Below are 25568 nucleotides of genomic sequence, written 5' to 3' on the forward strand. Positions count from 1 at the left end.
AAATAAATAAATAAATAAATAAATAAATAAATAAATAAATAAATAAAATAAAAACAGCATTATATTCACTAAGTCACCGTGTTCAAGTCACAAGTTTATCTATAAGCTATTTAATTCTATATTTGTATGCCAGGTCAACCCTCTAAAGGGTATTCTCTCTCTTTTCTTTAATAGCAAAATTAAATGAAAGGGTAGTAAACATCTTACTTTAGTAAAAAGCTGAGTGTTTAGAGAATGAGTTTTGAATTTTTCAGCATGCATTTTATATCTACAAATTATTAATATCATACATAAAGTTTAAAACAAAACAAAACAGGGGCGCCTGGGTGGCTCAGTTGGTTAAGCGACTGCCTTCGGCTCAGGTCATGATCCTGGAGTCCCGGGATCGAGGCCTGCATCGGGCTCCCTGCTCGGCAGGGAGTCTGCTTCTCCCTCTGACCCTCCTCCCTCTCATGCTCTCTGTCTCTCATTCTCTCTCTCAAATAAATAAATAAAATCTAAAAAACAAAAAACAAAAAAACAAAAGCATCGGTATTCTTACCTGAAAGAACATAACTTAAGATTTACTCTATAACCCTCATACACTGCTAGAGGGAATGTAAAATGGTATGGCCACTTTGGCAGTTCTTCAAATGGTTAAATACAGACTTACTATAAGATCTAGCAATTCTACTCAGGTTAAACACAGAGTTACCATAAGATCTAGCAACATACCCAAGAGAAATGAAAACATATGTTACACAAAGACTCCTACACAAATGTCCATAGCAGCATTAATCATAATAGCCAAAATGTAGAAACAACCCAAACATACATCAGAGGATGCATGAATTACAAAAATACAGTCTGTACCTACAACAGGATACTATTCAGCAATAAAAAGGAATGACGTCTTGGGGCACCTGGATGGCTCTGTCAGTGGAGCATGCAACTCTTGATCTAAGGGTTGTAAGTTCAAGCCCCATGTTGGGTGTAGAGATTACTTAAAAATAAAAATTTTGGGGGGGCGCCTGGGTGGCTCAGTTGGTTAAGCATCTGCCTTCGGCTCAGGTCGTGATCCCGGGGTCCTGGGATCGAGCCCCGCATCGGGCTCCCTGCTCAGAGGGAAGCCTGCTTCTCCCTCTCCCACTCCCCCTTCTTGTGTTCCCTCTCTCACTGTGTCTCTGTCAAATAAATAAATAAAATCTTTTTAAAAAATTTAAAAAAGAAATAAAAAAAATTTTTTTTAATCTTAAAAAAAAAAAAGAGGGGTGCACAGGTGGCTCAGTCAGTTAAGCACCTGCCTTTGACTCAGGTCATGATCCCAGTGTCCTGGGATCGAACCCTGCATCAGGCTCCCTGCTCCTCAGAGAGCCTGCTTTTCCCTCTCCCTCTGCCTGCCACTCTGCCTACTTGTGTTCTCTCTCTGTCAAATAAATAAATAAAATCTTAAAAAAAAAAAAGAATGAAGTCCTGCTTCATACTACAATATAAACCTGAAAAACACAATGCTAAGCAAAAGAAGCCAATCACAAAATACATATTGTATAATTCCATGTACATGGAATGTCCAGAATAGGCAAATCTAGAGAAAGAGAAAGTCGATTAGTGGCTGCCTGGGGCTGGAGGGGTGAGGGGTAGGGAGAGTGGAGGGAAGTGTGGTGGAGGGCTTAGGGAGTAGTGTGAGATTTCTTTTTGGGTAATGAAGTATCCTAAAATCAGTTGTGATGATGGCTGCACAAACCTGTGAATATAATAAAAAGCCACTGATTGGCATACTTTATTATTTATTTTTCATTTTTTTAAAGATTTATTTATTTATTGAGAGAGACAGAGAGAGAGAGAGTGCGGGGTGGGGAGGAGGGGGCAGGGATAGAGGGAGAGGGTGAGAGAATCTCAAGCAGGCTCCCCACTGAGCACAGAGCCTGAGGCAGGACTCAATCTCATGACCCTGAGGATCCTGATGAGACAGAATCAAGGGTCAGAATGAACCAACTGAGCCACACAGGTGCCCTGATTTGCACACTTCAAATGGGTGAACTGTAAAGTATGTGAATTATATCTTATAAAGCTGTTTTATTTTTATTTTTTTATTTAACTTTTAGTTAGTTAACATACAGTGCAATATTGGTTTCTGGAGTAGAATTCAGTGCTTCATCACTTACATACAACACCCAGAACTCATCACAAGTACCCTCTTTAATACCCATCACCCATCTAACCCATCTCCTACCTACCTCCTTCCATCAACCCTCAGTTTGTTCTCTATACTCTGTAACTCTTACGGTTAGAGACAAACTGAGGGTTGCTGGATGGGAGGGGGGTGGGGGTAACTGGGTGATAGACATTAAGGAGGGCACATGATGTAATGAGCATTGGGTATAAGACTGATGAATCACTGACCTCTACCTCTGAAACCAATAATATATTATATGTTAATTAATGAATTTAAACTAAAAAACATTATTTATTTTTTAAAGATTTTATTTATTTATTTGACAAAGACAGAGACAGTGAGAGCAGGAACACAACAGGGGGAGTGGGAGACGGAGAAGCAGGCTTCCCACAAAGCAGGGAGCCTGATGTGGGGCTCAATCCCAGGATCCCGGGATCATGGCCTGAGCCGAGGGCAGACGCTTAACGACTGAGCCACCCAGGCGCCCCAACCTCAGAACATTATGCTAAGAGAGGGGCACCTGGCTGGCTCAGTTGGTAGAGCATGTGATTCTTATCTCAGGGTCATAAATTCAAGCCCCATTTTGGGCACAGAGATTACTTAAAACAAACAAACAAACACCATTATGCTAAGAGAGAGAAACTAGCCACAAAAGATCACCTGTTGCACGGTTCCCTCCCGTGAAACAGCCACAAAAGGCAAATTCACAGAGGTAGAGAGCAGACTAGGGGTTGCCTGGGGCTGAGGGGAGGAACAAGGAGTGACTGTAAATAGGCACAGGGATCTTTTGGGGGTAATGGAAATGTCCTAAAATTATATTTTGGTGACAGTTTAACTCTACAAACTTACTAAAAATCATTGACTTGTATACTTAAAACGTTATCTTATGGTCTGTAAAGTATATCTCGATAAAACTGTTTTATAATAAAAGGTTTATTCTTAAAAAATTCTGAAGAGGCAAACAACCCCATTTATTAAATGGGCAAAATATATGATTAGGAAATTTACAGAAGGGAAAATTATGAATGAACTAAGAACACAAAAAGATGTTCAACTCACTAGTAATAAGAGAACTGTTAATTAAAACTACAATGCATCTTCAGGTAGGAAGCAAGAGAAATGTGGCCAGGGGTAGGCAGATAGAAGATTTCAACTGAATTGGTAATGTTTAATTTCTTAAGCTGAGTGGTGGGTTCATGAGTGTTTTACTACTAATTTTTTTTTGTATGTTTAAATTAGTTCATAAAAAGCTAAACATTTACTCTAAAATGTTTAATTTACTGCTACAGAAATGGGAAATGTAGAATTTTAAAATAATGAATAATTCACATGCCATAAAATGCACTCTTAAAATGTACAACTAAATGGCTTTTTGTATATTCACAAGGTTGTATAACGATTACCACTGTCTAATTCCAGAACGTTTTCCTTACGTCAAAAAGAAACCAGCGGGGGGCGCCTGGGTGGCTCAGTCGTTAAGCGGCTGCCTTCGGCCCAGGTCGTGATCCCAGAGTCATGGGATCGAGCCCCGCATCGGGCTCCCTGCTCCGCGGGGAGCCTGCTTCTCCCTCTCCCATTCCCCCTGTTTGTGTTCCCTCTCTCGCTGTGTCTCTCTCTGTCAAATAAATAAATAAAATCTTTAAAAAAAAAAAAAAAAGAAACCAGCGGGAAGCCTGCTTCTCCCACTCCCCCTGCCAGTGTTCCCTCTCTTGCTGTGTCTCTGTCAAATAAACAAACTCTTTAAAAAAAAATTTTTTTAATAGTTATTTTTAAATGTTTGTCTGTGTTGTGGCATGTGTCCATACTTCATTCTTTTTTATGGCTAAAAAATATTTCATTATATGGATATATCACATTTGCTTATCCATTTATCGGTTGATAGACATCTGGGCTGTTCCGTTTTGGCTATTATGAATAATGCTGCAATGAACATCTGTGCACAGGTTTGTGTCTGAACATGTTTTCATTTCTCTTGGGTATATACCTAAGAGTAGAATTATGGGGTCATATAATAATAACTCCATGTTTAACTTCTTGAGGAACTGCCAAACTATTTTCCAGAGCAGATGTACCTTTTTACATGGAATATAATTTTGAAAGCTGTTTACTAGTGTGGATATTTTTAATAGTAAAATACTATTATGAATTTATTGAAATAAACTTTAAAGAAGAATATTTACCCCAGCTCCATCTGGCCCTCACACAGTGGATTTCATTTTTTGTCTAAAAATATATGTTTCATATATATTTATAAGACTGCAATCATAGAGAATATATATATTTTTTTCCATTTTCAGTAATATATTTAGGTAGTCATTTGCAAGATTCATTTATTCAGACTTTTTATGATGGTGATTACTATCAAAAGATATAAAGCAGATTCGATACTATACAGTTTTGGAAACCTACAGCATTGCAAAAGTCACAGTTTCTTCAAAAGATATGCTTTCATCAATGGTATGTGCTACTTAGAGAATCTAAACTATTTAACATTCAGAGTAAATGATGAAATCGACAGTTTCAAAATGTATCAGTTTTTTTACTAACAGCTTAGTTTCCAGTTTTCAGAGTGAAAAAATATTGATCACTTGGAATTCAAAATTAGTCATTCCAATTCTTGAAGTACCAATTAAAAAGGCAAAACTCTTTTAAAAGACTAAGTATAAATATTAGCTAAAAACATTAGTGACTCAAATTACCAACCTTAAACACATCCTCAATACACATAGTAAGTTCTTCTTCTGTCACCAAAATGATCCCTGGCACCATGTCACTCTCTGGAATCTCTAAAGAACAAAAAAACAAAATTACCCATACTCATTGCCTCACTGAATAGGGACTCAGGACTTGAGAAAGAAAATTTTACTAGAAAGATAGTTCTATAAGTAACGGCTAAAATTAGAGATTTGACATGGTTACTAATGTACAACATCAAATACAATATTTCATGAAATCTATGATGTCAATAAGTTTATAAACATTCATTATTGTTTTATGTATCACTAAAAAGGAAAAAAACAAGTAACCTATGAAACATTATGACTTAAAATTTTACTTGTAAATTTAATGAATAGAAAAATTGGGGATTCACGGCACCTGGGTGGCTCAGTTGGTTAAGCGACTGCCTTCAGCTCAGGTCATGATCCTGGAGTCCCAGGATCGAGTCCCGCTTCAGGCTCCCTGCTCGGCGGGGAGTCTGCTTCTCCCTCTGACCCTCCCCCCTCTCGTGCTCCTCTCATTCTCTCTCTCTCAAATAAATAAATAAAATCTTAAAAAATTGCGGATTAGATTAAATGAAAATGACAGAGTCAATGGTTATACTGAGGTGACTAATACAAAGGAATTTATAAAACTTTTCTCTACAGATGTGATTGAAAATTTCCCTTTAAAAAGTTTTAGGGGCGCCTGGGTGGCTCAGTCATTAAGCATCTGCCTTCGGCTCAGGTCATGATCCCAGGGTCCTGGGATCGAGCCCCACATCAGGCTCCCTGCTCTACAGGAAGCCTGCTTGCCCCTCTCCCACTCCCCCTGCTTGTGTTCCCTCTCTCGCTGTGTTTCTCTCTGTCAAATGAATAAATAAAATCTTAAAAAAAAAAAAAGTTTTAAAATAGGGTACCTGGCTGGCTGGTGGAGTATCAGACTCTTGATCTCAGGGTTGTGAGTTTAAGCCCCACGTCGGGTGTACAGATTACTTAAAAATAAAATCTTTTTTTTTAAAGACTTTATTTTATTTGACAGAGAGATTACAAGCAGGGGAAGCAGCAGAGGGAGAGGGAGAAGCAGGCTCCCCACTGAGCAGGGAGCCCAACATGCGGCTCGATCCCAGGACCCTGGGATCATGACCTGAGCAGAAGGCAGATGCTTAACCTACTGAGCCACCCTTAAAAATAAAATCTTAAAACAAAATTTTTTAAACAGAGTTTTTAAGAAAGTATTAAAAGAGGGGAGGTGGGTAAGGGAAAGGGTGAAACAGGTGATGGGGATTAAAGAATACATTTATCATGATGAGCACTGAGTAACGTACAGAATTGTTCAATCACTACATTGTACACCCGAAACTAATTTAACACTGTATGTTAGCTATACTGGAATGAAGCTTTAAAAACTTAATTAAAAAAAGTATTGAGAGTTCTTTTAGATTTACTTAGACAAACAGTTTTAATATACATCATTCCTTATATAAGCTATATAATTAGGATAAACTGAATAAGGGATTCTTGAAACTTCACATTAAGAGTCCAACTCTTCTGAAACATTTCAATGCCATTACTGATATCCATATTTTGCCATAATATATTGTCTTCTGTGCCACCAAGGGCGCAGGTGATGTGACATTTCTTAAAAGTTTGCCACTCTACTACTGTCTTCATGATTTTTTTCTAAGTTGCTGACGCCCGTTCTACAAGTTTTAATGCTCATTTGCAGGCACAAGCAATGCCATGATTGCTATCTGGCCAAAAATAATTGTGAGATGCATCTTGATACCAGAGTTGTTAAAATGTGAAAAATATTTCCAAAATTAAAGTTTTTTATGTGAAAAGCATGTGTATCTTAGAATTGATAAAATATGGGAATTTATCATACTCGCCACATAGTCTTAAAAATATGACACAAGGGGCGCCTGGGTGGCTCAGATGGTTAAGCGACTGCCTTCGGCTCAGGTCATGATCCCAGGGTCCTGGGATCGAGTCCCGCATCGGGCTCCTGGCTCAGCGGGGAGCCTGCTTCTCCCTCTGCCTCTGCCTCTCCCCCTGCTCATGCTCTCTATCTCTGTGCCTCAAATGAATAAACAAAATCTTTAAAAAAAATGATACAATATAAAAAACAAAATAAGAAAGCTTATTATTTTAGATTTTTTTTCCAGTCGCAACAATGGGGCTATCTATCTAAAACCAGTGAGACTATTGGGGCGCCTGGGTGGCTCAGTCGTTGGGCGTCTGCCTTCGGCTCAGGTCATGATCCCGGGGTCCTGGGATCGAGCTCCACATCGGGCTCCCTGCTCAGCGGAAGGCCTGCTTCTCCCTCTCCCACTCCCCCTGCTTGTGCTCCCTCTCTCACTATCTCTCTGTCAAATAAATAGATAAAATCTTTGAAAAAAAATAAAAATAAAAACAAAAAAATAAAACCAGTCAGACTATTATATAGTCCTTTTTGTTATCCATAGCTTGTTGATGCAAAACATGTAGCTGGTGTTACAAATATAACCTAACGCATTAAGAAATGCCTGGCAAACAGATGTCCAATAAATATTGTAAAATGAATGAACAAGGTCTAGGAAAAAAATAATTAATCCACAAATGGACAGAATCTAGGCCTCCCAAGAATAGTGCTCTTAGACCAGGACTCAAACTTGAGCCCACATTTGAATTACCCAGAGGGTCTGTTAAAACAGAGATTACTGGGACAAGAGAATAAATAGATTAGTAGTGAGGTATAGTCTTAGTACATGAAATTAGATATATAAGAATTGCTACACCCTAATGCTGAAGGCCAACAGAAATAATATTTCAGGGGTGGCTGACTGGCTCAGGGGGTAGAGCATGACTCTTGATCTCGGAGCTGTGAGTTCAAGGCCTAGGTTGGGTGTTGAGATGACTTAAAAATCTTTAAAAAGAAAGGAAATAAGACTTCATTTCTTGAGCCATTTTTTGAAGAACATACTGAATCTAGACTAGATTTCTATGAAATATATAAAGGAATTTTAATTACTTACTCAAATATCATGTTTAGTTTGGACCCAACCACAGACACCAAAAAATATATATAAATAAAATAAATACACACAAACACACACACACATGTATGGTGTTTATCATATCTGAATAATCACAAATTTTAGTTCACCAGGCTGAGTTTGGTGAAGTTTTACTATGCACCAGAATTAGACTTTCTTGGGGCACCTGGGTGGTTCAGTGGGTTAAACATCCAACTCTTGACCTCAGCTCAGGTCTTGATCTCAGGGTTGTGAGTTCAAGACCCTGGACTGGGCTCTACACTGGGTGTGGAAACTACTTAAGAAAAAAAAAGAATTAGGCTTTCTCTCTCCCTGGCCACCACCCCACCACCACATGTGCCCAGAAAAATTTATACTACAAATAACTTTTTGAAAAAGTCTACAGAGAACTAAATTTGATTTGACCATAACATCAAACTTCTTCTTCATTTATAACCTTAGGAACTACTACCTAGAAAGGTTTTCCTTTTTTTAAAGGAACAATGCTGAAATAATACTCTGTATCCAAACATTAAGTACAGTAAAGTATGGGGGGAAAAAACTCAGCGAAGTATGAAAACATACTAAAGGAGGTGGTAAAACGTCAATTTTCTAAGACATTAAAACAGAATAAAACCCACCAAATATGGGAAAATCTGAGCATCAAAATGAATGACAGGAATGTCTGGTAACCCAATGAATAAAAAAGAATCTCTTAATCTATTTTTTTAAATACGGAACACTATATGAATTTGCATCTCATCTTTGCACAGGGCCATGCTAATTTTCTCTGTATCATTCCAATTTTAGTACATGTGCTGCCAAAGTGAGCACTCTCTGAATCTTTTTGATACTTAAATAATTAGTTTTTTAAAATGAGGTGGGGCACCTGGCTGGCTCAGTCAGTAGAACATGCCACTGTTGACCTTGGGGTCGTGAGCTATAGCCCGATGCTGGCGGGCTAGCTTGTACTTAAAATTTTTTTTTTAAATCTTAAAAAAAAGGTGGGGGAGGGGTGAGGCAAGGAGAAAGAAAAGCTCTGCTTTATAGAAGAATACCAGCCTAGAGTGCCTGGGTGCCTCAGTTGGTTAAGCGACTGCCTTCTGCTCAGGTCTTGATCCTGGAGTCCCAGGATCGAGTCCCACATTGGGCTCCCTGCTCAGCAGGGAGTCTGCTTCTCCCTCTGACCCTCCCCCCTTTCATGCTCTCTCTCTCAAATAAATAAAATAAATAAATCTTAAAGAAAAAAAAAGAAAGAATGGCAGCCTAACAAATTAGAAATAAGAGAAATAGAAAGCCACCATTTTACTGGCAAGAATCATTAATGGTTACCAAACCATAGTATGAAAGACTATCAGGAAACAGAATACGTATAGTCTCAGACTATCATCCCATAGATTACTTACTAATTACAATTAAGGTATTTTAATGGAGAAATATGGCTACTAATGAAACGACCAAATTTAACATCATTAACAATGGGATAAACTGATAACATGTGGCCCCTAATCTGATGGAAACAGAAAAAATAACCTTCATCCTATGCAGTACTGCTGCTGAAATGTTTAATCTGGATCTGATCATGAGGAAATAATTAGACATACAAATTGCAGAACATTTTATAACCAAGGCTCTTCAAAACTACTGTGAGGACAGATGCCGTCGCTCCTCAGCGTGGCCTGAGCGCCGGGCCGGACCCCAGCCACGGGGTGGCGCTACAGAGAACGAGGATGTGAACCAGGACCGAGAAGCTGCTGCTGGACCCTAGCGGCCTACCTACCAAAGGCCTCAGAGGAGCTGAGCCCAACCACCACAGCCTGCCTTGCGGCTCACACACTCGAGCAGGCCCTGCTCTCCCCAAGCCTCGCTGAGACAGCCAGCAACATCACCCAAGCGTCTGCTGCAGCCTCCCAGGGCACGGGGCTGCATGAGCACACGGACCCGGCAAGGCAGGAGAGCACCCACTTGGCTGTGCGGAGCACCAGGCTGAGCCGCCGCCGCCATCGCTCACCTGCCAGCCCCAGCATGTGCAGGCCAGTGAGCCCCTCCCCTTCCCCGACTTGCAGCAGGCCTCCAGGACAGCTGCGCAGGCCTCCAGGGCACTTCCTCAGATTGGAGCGGATGTAAGAGGAGCTGGTTACACAGTTTGGGATCCGTAAAGACAGGGATCCCGGGGGCGCCTGGGTGGCTCAGTTGGTTAAGCGACTGCCTTCGGCTCAGGTCATGATCCTGGAGTCCCGGATCGAGTCCCGCATCGGGCTCCCTGCTCGGCAGGGAGTCTGCTTCTCCCTCTGACCCTCCTCCCTCTCATGCTCTCTGTCTCTCATTCTCTCTCTCTCAAATAAATAAATAAAATCTTAAAAAAAAAAAAAAAGACAGGGATCCCGGGACAGCTCTTCTCTCTTCACCCGTACTCCACCCTGCCTCTCCTAGGCCCCAGCCTCACTATGGCTCACACAGTACCCTAACCTGCTACTAATCACAGAAAAGAATGTGGAGGAGGAGACAGGTGAGGCTGGGAGCAAGTAAGGACAGAGCAAGGGAAGGCAGAGCCACTTGGGACTGACCTTCAAAGCCCTCATCAGGGATGGGGGTAGTCAAAAGGTTAGGGCCTAGTAGGTCTTCAATGTCGCTGGGAAGGTGGAGGCACCACTGTGAGGGTGATCCCTAGGGAACCTATGGGGGCCCCTTCCCAACCTTTCTCTTGGTCTCACTCCTGGCCCCCTCTCCCAGCCTTGGTGCTCACATGCATCTCACTAAGGTTTGTGACTGCATCTGGATGAGCTGAATTCAAATGAATTGAGTTTGTATTTCCAGCACCCTGGGTTTTTAAATGTTTGGGGTTTAGGGGTTTTGTTTTGATTTGTCACCCTTGATAAAGGAAATGTATTCATCTGGAAAAAAAATTTGTCATGGTGAAAAACAAAAGACTAGGGAACTATTCTACCTTAATGCAAACTAAAAAGATGTAACAAGTAAATGAAATGCATGATTCTTGACTGGATTCTAGATTTAAAAAAAATAGCTACAGAGGAAATTCTTGAGACACTCAGAAATTTGAATCAAGTCTGTATATTATTTTTTTAACTTTATGTATTTTTAAGTAATCTCTATGCTCAACATGGGACTCAAAATCATGACCCCGGGCGCCTGGGTGGCTCAGTCATTAAGTGTCTGCCTTCGGCTCAGGTCATGATCCCAGGGTCCTGGGATCGAGCCCCACATCGGGCTCCCTGCTCAGCGGGAAGCCTGCTTCTCCCTCTCCCACTCCCCCTGCTTGTGTTCCTGCTCTCGCTCTGTCAAATAAATAAATAAAATCTTTAAAAAAAAAAAAAAAATCATGACCCCAAGATCAAGAGTTGCGTGCTCTTCCGACTGAGCCAGTCAGGCACCCCGAATCAAGTCTGTATATTAGATGATGTCTGCAACTAACTCTCAAGTGCTTCAGAAAAAAATGTACATGCATAAAAAGGGAAAGATAAAACGAATATGGCCAAAATGGTCAATCCAGGTAAAGTGTATAGGGGTGGTTCAATGTACTCTTCTTGGAACTTTTGTGAGGTGGATTTTTCAAAATAAAAAGTTGGGGACAAAAGAAAACAAAACTAAAGTCACTGAAATACAACAGACTTAAGTCATTTAAATCTAAAACACTGGGCGCCTGGGTGGCTCAGTCGGTTAAGCGACTGCCTTCAGCTCAGCTCATGATCCTGGAGTCCCTGGATCGAGTCCCGCATCGGGCTCCCTGCTCAGCAGGGAGTCTGCTTCTCCCTCTGACCCTCCCCCCTCTCATGTGTTCTCTCTCATTCTCTCTCTCTCAAATAAATAAAATAAATAAATAAATAAATAAATAAATAAATCTGAAACACTGAGGAAGATCCTTGAGAAGGACACCCACCCACCAGACTTCCTTCTTTACCTGCTGTATTTAAACATCGATGGAGAGGAGCTAGAACAGGCTGAAGCAAATACTTTAAAGCCAATTGTGGGTGTTCTCTTGACATTGTTATAAAGGTACTGGTGGCAACTCTTTGAAACTGCCGCGCTGTCAATTTATCTTGAAAGTGAAATAAATCTAGAATCTACAAGAAAAAGTACATGAGGTAAATATAAGACTCTTTGTAAGGAGCATTACATTAACTAGAAAAAGCACTAATGTCTTTAGACCAAAAAATAAGCTTACTGCAATAATACTGATTCAAGAGATTTTTTTTTTACATTTAATAACCCAGTATCAGAGGGTTTGAGAACCAAGCTATGCTTTTATCAAATAATGCTATCAAATTTATAAAATACATGTTCATCGTAGAAAATTTGCAAAAGAAAGTTTTCAGAAGAAAAATCATCCCAAGTCATTTTTGGTATATTTTTTCCAATCTATTTCTGTTTAATTTTTTCTTTTTAATTGAGACCACACTTAATATTCAGTTTTACATACTGCTGAAATCTGCTCATATTGTTATAAATTCCTCAAAAATATTATATTTAAGATGCATGTAAGAACTTATTAAATTATTTCCTAATATCAGTTTTCTCTCAAAATTTTGCTATGATAGGGGGGTGGGGGGGATGGGTTAGCCTGGTGATGGGTATTAAAGAGGGCACGTTCTGCATGGAGGACTGGGTGTTATACACAAACAATGAATCATGGAACACTACATCAGAAACTAATGATGTAATGTATGGTGATTAACATAATAAAAAAAATTTTTGCTATTATAGTATACCTGAAACTAATATAACACAGTATGTTAACTACAGTGGAATTAAAATTAAAAACTTAAGGGCGCCTGGGTGGCTCAGTCAGTTAAGCGTCTGCCTTCGGCTCAGGTCATGATCCCAGGGTCCTGGGATTAAGCCCCGCACTGGGCTCCTTACTCAGCAGGGAGCCTGCTTCTCGAGACTCTACCCCTCCCCCATGCTTGTGCACACTCTTTCTTGCTGTCATTCTCAAATAAATAAATAAAATCTTTTAAAAATATATTTTAAAAAAATTAAGAACTTAAGAAAAAATTGCTATTATAAATAGCGCTACCAAATGAAATTTCTGAATCAAGGCATATAAATATATTTAGGGTCTGAAGAACCTGTCATGCCTGAACTATCCCACAAAGGAATCTATTTTATTCTCAAAGATAAATATAGTTCTCCAGTGCCTATGAGTGGTATACCCTAGTATAAGCAATCAATAGAAAAGTGCATTTCTAGGGACACCTGGGTAGCTCAGTTGGTTAAGCTTCTGCCTTTGGCTCAGGTCATGACCCCAGGGTCCTGGGATCGAGTCCCGCATTGGGCTCCCTGCTCAGCGGGAAGCCTGCTTCTCCCTCTCCCACTCCCCCTGCTTGTGTTCCCTCTCTCGCTGTGTCTCTCTCTGTCAAATAAATAAATAAAATCTTTAAAAAAAAAAAAAAGCAAAATGAAAAACAGTGTAGCATATTATCACTTAGATAAAAATTAGAATAAACAGATACATACACATATAATTGGATATACATTAATACACAGAATATCACTGGAAAATAAACAAGGAACTGGTAACAGTGACTACTTCCGAGAAACCAGAAAACAGAGATGAGAGGAAGACTTTTTTTTTTTTTTTAAAGATTCTATTTATTTGTCAGAGAGAGAGAAAGAGCACATAAGCAGGGGGAGAAGCAGGCAGAGAGAGAAGCAGGCTCCCCGCCGAGCAAGGAGCTAGATGCAGAACTCGATCCCAGGACCCCGGGATCATGACCTGAGCTGAAGGCAAATGCTTAACCAAGTGAGCCACCCAGGCATCCTGAGGAAGATTTATTTTTGCTTACTCTTCTGTGCTTTTTAAATTGTATACCATGTGGGCGCCTGGGTGGCTCAGTTGGTTAAGCGACTGCCTTCGGCTCAGGTCATGACCCTGGAGTCCCGGGATCGAGTCCCGCATCGGGCTCCCTGCTCGGCAGGGAGTCTGCTTCGTCCTCTGACCCTATCCCCTCTCATGTGTTCTCTCTCTCTCAAATAAATAAATAAAATCTTTAAAAATAATAATAAATTGTATACCATGTTAATTTACTTTGTTTACTTAATACCTTTTGTTTTTTTAACTAATTAAAAACACACAGAAAAGATAATGAACAAGATGAAATTTTAGTTTCACATTTCAGCTCCGAGAGCAAGCGGGACCACTCATTTGACAATGGGGAGGCGTTCTCAAACCCAACAATTAGGCGGGGGGTCTCATACACAGGTGTTTATTCACTCATTAACAAGGCCCCTCACTGAACAATAAACTTAAATATTATGTTGCTTTTACCTCCCCATTAGAGAAACATTAAAGTCTCTTTTCTGTGAATAAGCAGATAATCCTCACACAGTGAAAAGAAACAAAGTTGTTTACCTGGGGGCAGATATCCCTGTAGTAATCCTCTGGTGAAAGAGACTGTTGGGGACAAGAGGCCAGAATCTTGGCAATCAGGTCACACTTCTTCCAGTCAGCAGCCGCTGCCTCGGCGTCACTCCCACCAGCCGCCCCAGCTGTCAGCGATGGACAGAGATGTGAAAAACTCATACCAGTTACCCCATATGATCCTTAAAATCTCGGCAAAAAAGTGTTTTTTCACTACTGGTAATTATTTATTTCTCTTATAAGATAATCAACCCCTCTGCAATTTCTATGCTGGTTTCTGAGAAGTTTGGAGGAAAAAGGAGCACTTAATCATTGTAATGTTATTATTAACGTAAGTTTAATAAGTTGGGGGGAGTGGGATGATACAAATGTTTTGGAATTATATTTTGGTGATGGTTGCACAACTTTGTGAATATACTAAAAACCACTGACCTGTACTCTTTTAAAAAGTGGATTTATGGTATATGAGTAATACCTCAATAAAAAAAGTTACAAGGCATGCAAAGAAGCAAGAAAGTATGACCCATAACCCTGAGGAAAAATCATAGAAACAGACCCATTAAAAGAGACACAACAAAATTCGGAAACAAGGACACTAAAACAGTTTTACAAATTTATTCCTTATTTTCAAGAAGGTAAAGAATGATCATGATGAGAGAAATGGAAGATATAAAAAAGACCAATATGGAACCTCTATTAATGAAAAAGAAAATATCTGTGGGAGGCCTGGGTGGCTGTCAGTTAAGCGTCTGTCTTTGGCTCAGGTCATGATCCCAGGGTCCTGGAGTCGAGCCCTGCATCAGGTTCCCTGCCCAGTGGGGAGTGTGCTTCTCCCTCTCACTTTGCCCACCCCCCAATTGTGTCCTCTCTCTCTCTCAAATAAATAAAATCTTAGGGCGCCTGGGTGGCTCAGTCGTTGAGCGTCTGCCTTCAGCTCAGGTCATGATCCCAGGGTCCTTTGATCAAGCCCCACATCGGGCTCCCTGCTCAGCAGGAAGCCTGCTTCTCCCTCTCCCATTCCCCCTGTTTGTGTTCCCTCTCTCGCTGTGTCTCTCTCTGTCAAATAAATAGATAAAGTCTTAAAAAAAAAAAAAAAACTCAAAGAAAGAAAATACCTGTAATGAAAAATACACTGGATGGGATTAACAGCAGATTAGATACTGCAGAAGAAAAAATCAATAAACCTGAATACACAGCAATAGAAATTACCCAAAATGAAACACAGAAAGAAGACTGAAAAACAAAACAAAAAAACATAGAGCATCAGTAACTTATAGGACTACATTAAGCATAATATTAGGTGTACATCAAATTCCAAAAAGAAAGAAGAGGGGCACCTCGCTGGCTCAGTGGGTAGAGCACATGACTCTTGATCTGGGTGGTCCTGAGTTTGAGCCCCATATTGGGGCTTCTACTTTAAAAAAAAAAAAAAAGTTTTAAAAAGAGAGAGAAGAGGGGATAGAAAAAAATATTTGAAGACAACGTCTCAGCAATTTCCAAATATGACAAAAACTATAAATTCTCAGCTCTAACAAGCTCAAGAAACATTAAGCAGAAGAAACATGAAGAAAATCATCCATACCAAGGCATACCATTATCAAATTTCTAAAAACCATTGACAAGGAGAAAAAACTTAAAAGCAACCAGAGGAAAAAAGATATATCATATACAGAGGAACAAAGACAAAAATGATAACAAAAATATTTTCAAGGGCGCCTGGGTGGCTCAGTTGGTTAAGTGACTGCCTTCGGCTCAGGTCATGATCCTGGAGTCCCGGGATCGAGTCCCATATCGGGCTCCTTGCTCAGCAGGGGGTCTGCTTCTCCCTCTGACCCTCCCCCCTCTCATGTGCTCTCTCTTTCTCATTCTCTCTTTCTCAAATAAATAAATAAAATCTTTAAAAAAAAAAATTTTCAAAAAGGAAGGTGAAATAAGACTTTTTCAGATAAATAAAAGCCAAAGGAATTCACTGCCAGCAGACCTGCACTATGAGAAATGCTAAAGTTCTTCAGGCAGAAGGAAATTTGAATTAAAATTTGGATCTACACAAAGAAATGAAGAACACCAGAAATGGCAAATGTGTGAGTAAATATAAATTGCCTCAAATCAGTTTTGAGAAGAAACAAGATTTAAATAGATAACAGAAAAATATATGCATGCCTAAGTAGAGGGAGAAAAAGCTCATAGCAAAAATAGGGCTCTAAGTGTTTATAGCAGCTCTCCAATTTGCATGACCTTGGGTGAACTCTAACTTTTCTTCAGAAAAAGATTTGCAAGGACCTATTTGCACATGGCAACTTCTCTCAGATAACTGCTAATTTGTCAGAACTGGGGAGGCAACACTGCAGTCACTCTAGACCAAATCTATCAATGTCTGCCTACCACACTGACCTCACCTTTGTCTGACAGGACCAAGGGACATTTGCCACTAGAAATGGGAAGTCAAGATTGATTCTTCTGTCTCTCCTCTTTCCTCCCCACATATCCAGCCCTTCATTAAGTTCTGACAATGCTACCTTTTTTCTTAATTAATTAGTTGAGAGAGAGTGGGGGCAAGCACACGAGTAAGGGTCGGGGCAGAGCGAGAGGGAGAAAGAATTGGAGGCAAACTCCACACTGAGTGCTGAGCCCAACCCGGGGCCCAATCCCATGACCGTGTGACCATGACCTGTGCCAAAATCAAGAGTCAGATGCCTAACCTACTGAGCCACCCAGGCGCCCCTGGCAATGCTACCTCTTAAATACCTCTTACAGTCATTCGTTTCTCTCCATTTCTATGGCCACTGCATTGATCCAAGCCATTGTGATCTCTCCGATAGCTGCTTCTTAACTGATCTCCTTCCTTCTGCTCTTACCCAACCAATTCTTCACAATACATCCAGATAGATATTTCTAAAATGTAGATCTGATCATACCTCTCTCCTTCTTAAAACCTTCCAATGGTTTCTCATTGCCCTTAGAATAAAGTTCAAAATCCTGAACACCACACTCTGCCCTCACTGCTCTACCCACACTGAACCTTATTCAAAAACACTATGCTTTTTCTGTGTCAGTTCCTTCATAAATGCTCTTCTCTCTGCCTATGTTAGTCAGTCTTCTCTCACTCTTCAACTAATAAATTCTTACTCAGCCTTGAGGGCTCAGTATAAATGTCGTTTCCATCAAAAAGCCACCAAGTGTGTGGTAATCTGTTACAGGAGCAAGAGGAAATGAATGTACATGGGATATGGGAGATAAGGGACTAAACACAAAAGAAAGGGAAAGGAATCACCAGGATTTAAAGGTGAAGGGAGGGGCGCCTGGGTGGCTTGGTCCTTAAGCATCTGCCTTCGGCTCAGGTCATGATCCAAGGGTCCTGGGATCAAGCCCCGCATGGGCTCCCTGCTCCGTGGGAAGCCTGCTTCTCCCTCTCCCACTCCCCCTGCTTGTGTTCCCTCCCTCGCTGTGTCTCTCTCCGTCAAATAAATAAATAAAATCTTTAAAAGTGAATAAATAAATAAAAATAAAAAAATAAAGGTGAAGAGAGATCCCAGGAGGTCTGCTGTACAAGAGATAACTAGTCCAGATTAGAGAAGACTCAGGGAGACATGTCTCCAAAAAGATCAAATCAATAGAATATTGAGTGTATTCAAATACATTGAAAGGAGACTTAAACAACTGGGAGAGAATTAGTGCTGGGGCTCGATCCCAGGACCCGGATATCGTGACCTGAGCTGAAGGCAGACACTTAACCATCTGAGCCACCCAGGTGCCCTGTAAGCAGTTTTAGAAAAAAATACTGTTTTAGAAAAATGGCAAGAGAATTAGTTTCTGTGAAAAAGAAGTTCATTAAGGTTTCATCTCCAAATCTAACCTCCTCAATCTCCACAAAGGCAGAAATTAGTCACAATCAGGTTTTAGAGTCAAATGCTAAAGACCCTGACCTGAAGGAAACTGGATACCAAAGTAACAGAAACATTTTATTTCTTACCACCTGCTCCTTCCAGAATGCCCCGGACTACTGCCTGAACACCGCTGGGTCTCATCAACCTTTCGGAGAGCAGCTGCCCACATAGACGCCGAAGCCAAGCTGGGGCCCGACACCTAACCTGTGTCTTCTCATCTGTGCAGGACTGAAAAAGGAAGGAAAAGACAGGAATTCAGTGTCAGTGAAATAGATAGATGTGTAGAAATCATTAAAATATGTAAATATATACTGAGTCATACTGACAATTAACAGTATGATCAACAGACTTAGGAGAGCAGCATTTTTTGCCAAAAAGAAACCTCCTTCAGCATCACTTCTAAGAAAGTAGAAATACCATGAAACTTCAAGCGAAATATCAAGTGAAATTTCAAACCCAGAAATAGACAAACACAGAGGTGAATAAAGTATAGATTTTAGAAACACAAAGTTGATGTAACCAATCTCTGAATGCAGTCCTTCCAATCAAATCTAGCTTCCACATAAGAGTCCTATGAACATTACTCACCACTAAGAGTACAGGCCGTGACAGTAGGAGGTCATGCTAGTCCTTGCCTCCATGGTCTCAGCTACTCTGACTCCCTGTGGCACAGCAGTTTCAAAAAAGAGCTGAATTTCTTCAAGCACTCCTTTTTGAGAGCTTTGTGGAGCCACCGTGAACAAAAGAGACTTGAGGTCTCTTGTTTGGGGTCTAGAATGCGAACTATGTTGCTGTTAAGCGTGGTATGTAACTATGTGAACATAAAAATTAGTGACAGAAACATTTAATCCTAACTAGCCTGTCCTCTCTCTTTTATTTAAGGAGGACTAATAATTACCACTTATTGAGGGGGTTATAATTTGCCAGGCACTGTGCTAAATAACTCCCACATAATCTCAAAACGGACTTGCAGGAGTTATTATCCAATCATTAAGGAAACTGAGGGATGGAAAGGTTTACTAATTCACATAACTGCATGCTGGGGTGTGGTGACCTCCAGAGTATGCTGACCTCCAGAGCCTCTGCTTTTCACCATGCTCTTAATAATGCATTGATTTAATCTGGCAAACTGTGGAGTCATCCAGAGAAGTGGAGTGTGAGGCCAGAGGGGCTCCATGGGAGGCTACAGTAATATTCTAGAGATGAGATGAAAATGACTTCATCTAGGAGATATCTTTGTACCCAGCTTCGGCTGGTCCTTGTACCTGACCTGCCACTAATTCCTTTGGCCCCTCACTCTTCACTCAGCTATCGTCATAACTAAACATAGATACTATAAGCAAGTAGGTAACTCCATCTACATCAAATTAAAACATTTCAGATAAATAATTATTTTTAAGGAAAAAAGGAACTATCTTATACCTAGCAGAAAATATACTATTGTGTTTTCAAACAAAGGAGACAAAAATAGTCCCAATGATAGTCCTAATATTATTGTCTTGACTATATATATTCCATTCAAAGAACAAGATATCTAAATATTTCTGCCAGAAGAATGTATTGTCAAACAGCCAAATTTTAGTATTAAAAAAAAGGAGTTCCAGTTTCAGAATGAATAAAATATATTTTCAATAAAATTGCCATATTCTAAATTTAAAAAATGAACAAAAATTCAAAATAAACAAATAAAATGGCCATATTCTTGGAAAAAGTGGCCATCATTCCATTAACAGAAAAATCCTTAAAAATTATCCTAACAGGGGGTGCCTGGGTGGCTCAGTCATTAAGCGTCTGCCTTCGGCTCAGGTCATGATCCTGGTCGTAGGATTGAGCCCCGCGTTGGGCTCCCTGCTCAGCGGGAAAGCCTGCTTCTCCCTCTACCACTCCCCCTGCTTGTGTTCCCTCTCTCGCTGTCTCTCTCTGTCAAATAAATAAATAAAATCTTTAAAAAAAAAATTTTCCGGGCGCCTGGGTGGCTCAGTCGTTAAGCGTCTGCCTTCGGCTCAGGTCATGATCCCAGGGTCCTGGGATCGAGCCCCACATCGGGCTCCCTGTACCGCGGGAAGCCTGCTTCTCCCTCTCCCACTCCCCCTGCTTGTGTTCCTGCTCTCGCTATGTCTCTCTCTGTCAAATAAATAAATAAAAAATAAAAAAATAAAAATTTTCCTAACGGTCAGGGTGCCTGGCTGGCTAAGTTGTTAGAGCATTCAACTCTTGATCTTGGGGTTGTAGTTTCAAGCCCCATGCTGGGTGTGGAGATTACTTAAAAATAAAATCTTGAAAAAAAACATTATCCTAAGGGTCAGTGTAACTTAGTTTTACAAATAATCAAAGACTCAACTAGATTATCAAATTTCCCAGGAGAAGATAACACTCTGCACATTATCATTAATGATTCACCCACAAGAGTCCCCAGGCCTGCATACCTGGGGTGGTCCTCCCTGGAGGATAAGTAATTCTCGGACTGCTAATGGTTGATACACTTGATCCAAGATGTCTCTCAAGGCCTCCCTAGATAGCGTTCTTTCCTCTTCTGTTAAAACCTAAAAGAAACATGTACTTCGCTTTAGCAGGCAATAGAAGGTAATGTTTACAATCCTGTACAAAAACACTGATGAGAGGACAGGAGAGCAGGCTTCTTTCGACTCTTGACTCCCTTCCACCTGGAGGAAGTATTAATACTAAAATGCTCCTGGCCCCCTCTGCAACCCCTCACTCACTTCTGGGCAGGAGATCTAAGGCACTTACCTTACTGGTGAGTTTGGAATAAACTTACTTACTGGTGAGTGTTGGCATGTACAACTTGGCTCATTCCTCTTCTACGTCTTGGGAGCAAGTGCATGTTCTGCTCTGCTCTTCCTTGCTGTAGATTTTACAGAGGCATATCCCTTGCCACGGGGGAGCAGAAGGTGCTGCAGTTTTCCAGCACTCCTTAAAACTGGGTGAGTAGTAAGCATGTGTAGCTCTGGAATGCACTGTTAGGAAACCCAACTGTCTCCATCAATAAGCTATATCCCCAACTTTGCACTTAGGAGCAACAGAGATAACATTTTGAGTTTTTATCTCACTTAATCGGTTAGCTTTTAACTCATTCAGAAGCTGGGCAGCAAAGAGGGGTGCTATTTGTTGGGTCCCCTTGAACCTCAACAGTACTGTTCCCCTCAGTAACTCGGTAAAGCAGTCAGGATTGTACCCATTACCATTTAGCAATGTGAAGCACATGCGCTGCTTAGAGCAGCTCGTAATGCTGGGACTTGCCCAGCTGCAAAACATGCGCCCCCTGTGCTTCCCCTTCTGTCAACTTCTCTTGCCTTTCTACTTGGTCCTTTCTCTGTGCTTCCCTTTTCTCCCTCCTGCTCGACACTCTGGGGCGCTGCTTAGGTAATAGTAATAAGACCTGTGAACCCCCCCATCTCAGAGAACTGCAGGCAGTAGGCACGGATAGAAATGCCAAGACTCACACCCTGTAGTAAAGAGCACAGTGCCCTGCTCCCCGTAACATGATGCCCCTGGGGGAGCTCATAATTTCATGTCACTGCTCGGATGATAGAAGCTTTTAGACAAATGTTTGTGAACATACGCAGGAAAGAAAAAAGAAAAGAGAGCAAACAGATGATAGAAGCTTTTAGACAAATGTTTGTGAACATACACAGGAAAGAAAAAAGAAAAGAGAGCAAACAGAAAAGACACAAGATTAAAGGGTGACACAGAGAGGTGACAGAGAAATGCGGTGGGTGGGCATTATGAATCTGGCTGCAGGGGCTAAGGAATTAGCCCACATCCGAGACACACTGACCTTCGATACAATTATATCTTAACAACTTCTTCTGGCTAGGCTCCTATGCTGATGCTGGTGGTCTTTTCATGAGGGACTAGTGGCCCCTGCTATGTTGTCTTGTCTCTTCAGTTAATGTCTTAGGCTTCTGTAACCTCCATAGCACCTTTACAATCCAGGTACTCAAATCCTTACTATGTCAGCAAAAAAACAGGCCAATACCCCTAACAGCTAATAATAACAATGAACACTGATTGAATTATGCAGTGTACCCAGTGCTTTACCTACTTCATTTCATTTAATCTTCCCAAGAACTTAGTGAAGGAGAGATGAATAGTTTAAAACTAATATTAGTAGTAATTACTTTTTGATGAGCACTACTGGGGATTGGGCTAGGTACTTTACACACATTATCCTTAATCCTCACAACCACCTTCCAAGGCAGGTATCATTATACACATTTTATTAAAAAAGAAACAGAGGCAAAAAAAAAAGAGAGAGAAAGAAAGAAAAGAAACAGACTCAAAGAAAGAGCCTGCAACAGTTGTCACAAAATGACAAGAAGAAACAGGCGAAATGGACTCTAAGCGTGCTAAGGACCAGCATCTAATAAATGAAGCTCGAGCCATCTAAAAAGATTCATTTATCCACTAGATATGCTTTGGCATTCAACAAGAATTCTAGGTCTTTCCAACAACCCTTTTCCAAAGAACTAAGAGCCATCTTTTATAACCACACATACAAATATACACACGTTCACAAAGACACACACACACTCAGTGTGTGTTTACCTCTTCCTCAGGCTTTAGTGGTTTTCTCTTGGTTGGACAGAATCCCAGCTGGCACAGACCTGCAGCAATATCCCCAAAATGGCGGCAGAAAATCAAGCTCCCCAGAGATGTGCGACGTGCAACATTTAGAAGAACGCTGCAGCTGCTGTACAGTCTCCGGGTCGCATGAGGAGGAGCATCGAGACACACCACATCCTGAACAATGGCCCCAAACTCAGTTCTGCATCTCAAAGGGACTCCAACTCCAGGCATGAGATAGGGGCAAACACCCAAGGTGACTACAAACTGCAAGGCTGACTGGACAGTCTTCTGCTGGGAGATACTAAGTGTATCTGGGCTCAGGGCAGGAGCAGCTTCCGGAGTCCTCAGGTTGGGTTTGCCTGGATTGAAATCAGCTGCAAGGTGGATCATGGTTTCCTTCAAGCACAACAGCAACAATAAGGCTTGAGAGGTAAAACTCCAGGTGACATCCACAGAGTTTTGTGGCCATTCTGCCTTATTAGCAATTTCATCCCTTAGGAATTTGAGTTTCTTCCAGTGAGGATCCTTCAGCAATTTGTCCTCCAAAGCAGACAGGTTAGAATTTAAAGTAACCAACAGGACATCATGTTTTGTGATCTGTAGTGAACCTGAGTCCGATCCTTTTGAAGGGAAAAAAAAAAAAAAAAAAGGATCACATACATGGGAAACAAATTGTACTTCTCTCTGTGTGGAATGCCTTACCCACTCCAGCTCACTCTGGGGCCTGGCCCAGATGTCATTGCCCCTGGAAAGCCTCCCCCAGTTGTGCCACCCAAACATAGCCAGAAATCAAGACCACATTTTCTGCCTTCCCAAAGTACTTTGGGATGAGGTTAGAATGATGTACCTAACGCATTATACTTCATCTAGTTTGTTTCTATTCCCCATGCGTTCTGAGGGCAGAGGCCATGTATGGTCATCTTACTGGGCTTGAATTATAGCCAGAACTGAAAAATAAAAGGCTGAATATTTACCACAGAAGATTCATTCAAACTGTTCTAGGTGCCAGGGATAAAGCACTGAACAAAACAAAGTCTCTTCCCTCATGGGACTTATATTCTAGTGCGGCAGATCACAAAATACAGCCCTAGGTTCAGAGGGATTCATTTAATCACTTTTCCCTGACAAAATATCTGTTTTTTCCTACCCCCGGCCCTTCCTAAAATGGTCTTTTCTGCCCTCTACTGGTGAAGGAGCCTTAAATGCTCACAACAACTCCCTCTTGGAAACACACCCATCTCTCAAGGGCCTCAAGGGCCTCAAGGGCCTCAAGGGCCCTCCCTCCAAGTGCCTCCACTGCCGCCTCCTTCTCCACCAGGGCTTCTCCTGAATTCTGCACTCTCTTCCTCGAGGATCTTCTCCAGGCCCATGTCTTTAAAAACCACCTATAAGCTACCAACTACAAACTTTGTATCCCCAGCCCATGTTGACCCTCTATCAGCTGCAAGGTGGATCATGGTTTAAGTAAAAATCATGGGATAAGTAAAAAGAAAATCACATTATAGTCAATTGTTAAAACCAGAGAGACAGAGAAGATCTTGGAAGCAGCCAGAAAAATATGAAGCACTATATATGAGGGACGGTGCTGTAAATGACTGTGAACTTATGAACAACGACTGCTAAAAGATGGTAGAAAAACATCTTTAAAATACTGAGGGGCACCTGGGTGACTCAGGCAGTTAAGTGTCCAACTCTTGATTTCGGCTCATGTCATGATCTCAGGATCATCATCTCAGGGTCGTGAAAAGGAGCCCCGTGTCGGGCCCCTCTCTGGGTATGAAGCCTGCTTAAGGTTTTCTCTCCACCAGGGCAGCTGGGTGGCTCCATCAGTTAAGCGATAGACTTTTGGTTTTGGCTCAGGTTGTGATCTCAGGGTTGTGAGATCAAGCCCGGCATCAGGCTTCATGCTCAGCATGGAGTCTACTTGTCCCTCTCGCTCTGCCCCTTCCACCGCCCTCTCGCTCTCTCAAATAAATAATAAAATCTTAAAAAAAAAAAAAAAAGATTCTCTCTCTCCCTTTGCCCCTCCCCCACTGCTTATGACACTTTCTCCAAAAAAATAAAATACTGACATAAGAAATAAAATGTCAACTCGGAATTCTAGATCTAGTAAAAATAACCTTCAAAAATGAAAATAAAGACATTTTGGATCAAGGAAAACCAAGAGAACTGTCAGCAGGCCTGCACTACAAACAAATGGTAAAGGAAATTCTTCAAGCTGAAGGAAAATAATACTAGATGGAAACTGGGATCTTCAGGAAGGAATGAAGAACATCAGAAATGGGGGCGCCTGGGTGGCTCAGTTGGTTAAGCGACTGCCTTCGGCTCAGGTCATGATCCTGGAGTCCCGGGATCGAGTCCCACATCGGGCTCCCTGCTCAGCGGGGGGTCTGCTTCTCCCTCTGACCCTCCCCCCCTCTCATGCTCTATCTCATTCTCTCTTTCAAATAAATAAATAAATAAATAAAAATAAAAAAAAAAAGAGTATTAGAACATCAGAAATGGTAAATATGTAGGTAAATATAAAAGACTAATTTTTCTCTTAATTTCTTCAAATACATATATGTCTAAGGCAAAATCTATAAAATGGGATTTATAACTTCTATAGATATAATAAACATGAAAATCATAGTAGCATAGAGGCGCTTGAGTGGCTCAGTTGGTTAAGTGTCTACCTTTAGCTCAGGTCATGATCTCGGGGTCCTGGGATCAAGCCTCACACCTGGCTCTCTGCTCAACGGGGAGTTTGCTTCTCCCTCTCACTTTCCCTCTCCCTCTGTGCTCTCTCTCTCTCAAATATATAAATTAAATCTTAAAAAAAAAATCATAGCATAAAGCCCAAGTGGGGCT

The 25568-nt window shown here is 41.1% G+C and overlaps 1 protein-coding gene and 1 non-coding gene across 2 annotated transcripts in view; both read right to left on the reverse strand.

The window, feature by feature from the left end:
- TANGO6 (transport and golgi organization 6 homolog) overlaps positions 1-25568 on the reverse strand; it is a 190041-nt gene that overhangs the window by 152708 nt on the left and 11765 nt on the right. Inside the window, exons 2-7 of the mRNA XM_035024893.1 lie at positions 22698-23338; positions 20558-20674; positions 18218-18359; positions 14239-14375; positions 11788-11950; positions 4859-4941 (exon numbers count right to left, since the gene is read on the reverse strand). Coding sequence (XP_034880784.1) covers positions 4859-4941; positions 11788-11950; positions 14239-14375; positions 18218-18359; positions 20558-20674; positions 22698-23338 — 1283 coding nt within the window. The remainder of the gene's footprint in view (positions 1-4858; positions 4942-11787; positions 11951-14238; positions 14376-18217; positions 18360-20557; positions 20675-22697; positions 23339-25568) is intronic.
- Positions 8597-8702, reverse strand: LOC118023903. The gene has a single exon (XR_004682928.1). It is a non-coding gene; the product is annotated as a U6 spliceosomal RNA (small nuclear RNA).

The sequence above is a fragment of the Mirounga leonina genome, unplaced genomic scaffold (assembly GCF_011800145.1).
Source record: "Mirounga leonina isolate KUSES-001 unplaced genomic scaffold, KU_Mleo_1.0 Mir_180, whole genome shotgun sequence".
NCBI lineage: Eukaryota > Metazoa > Chordata > Mammalia > Carnivora > Phocidae > Mirounga > Mirounga leonina.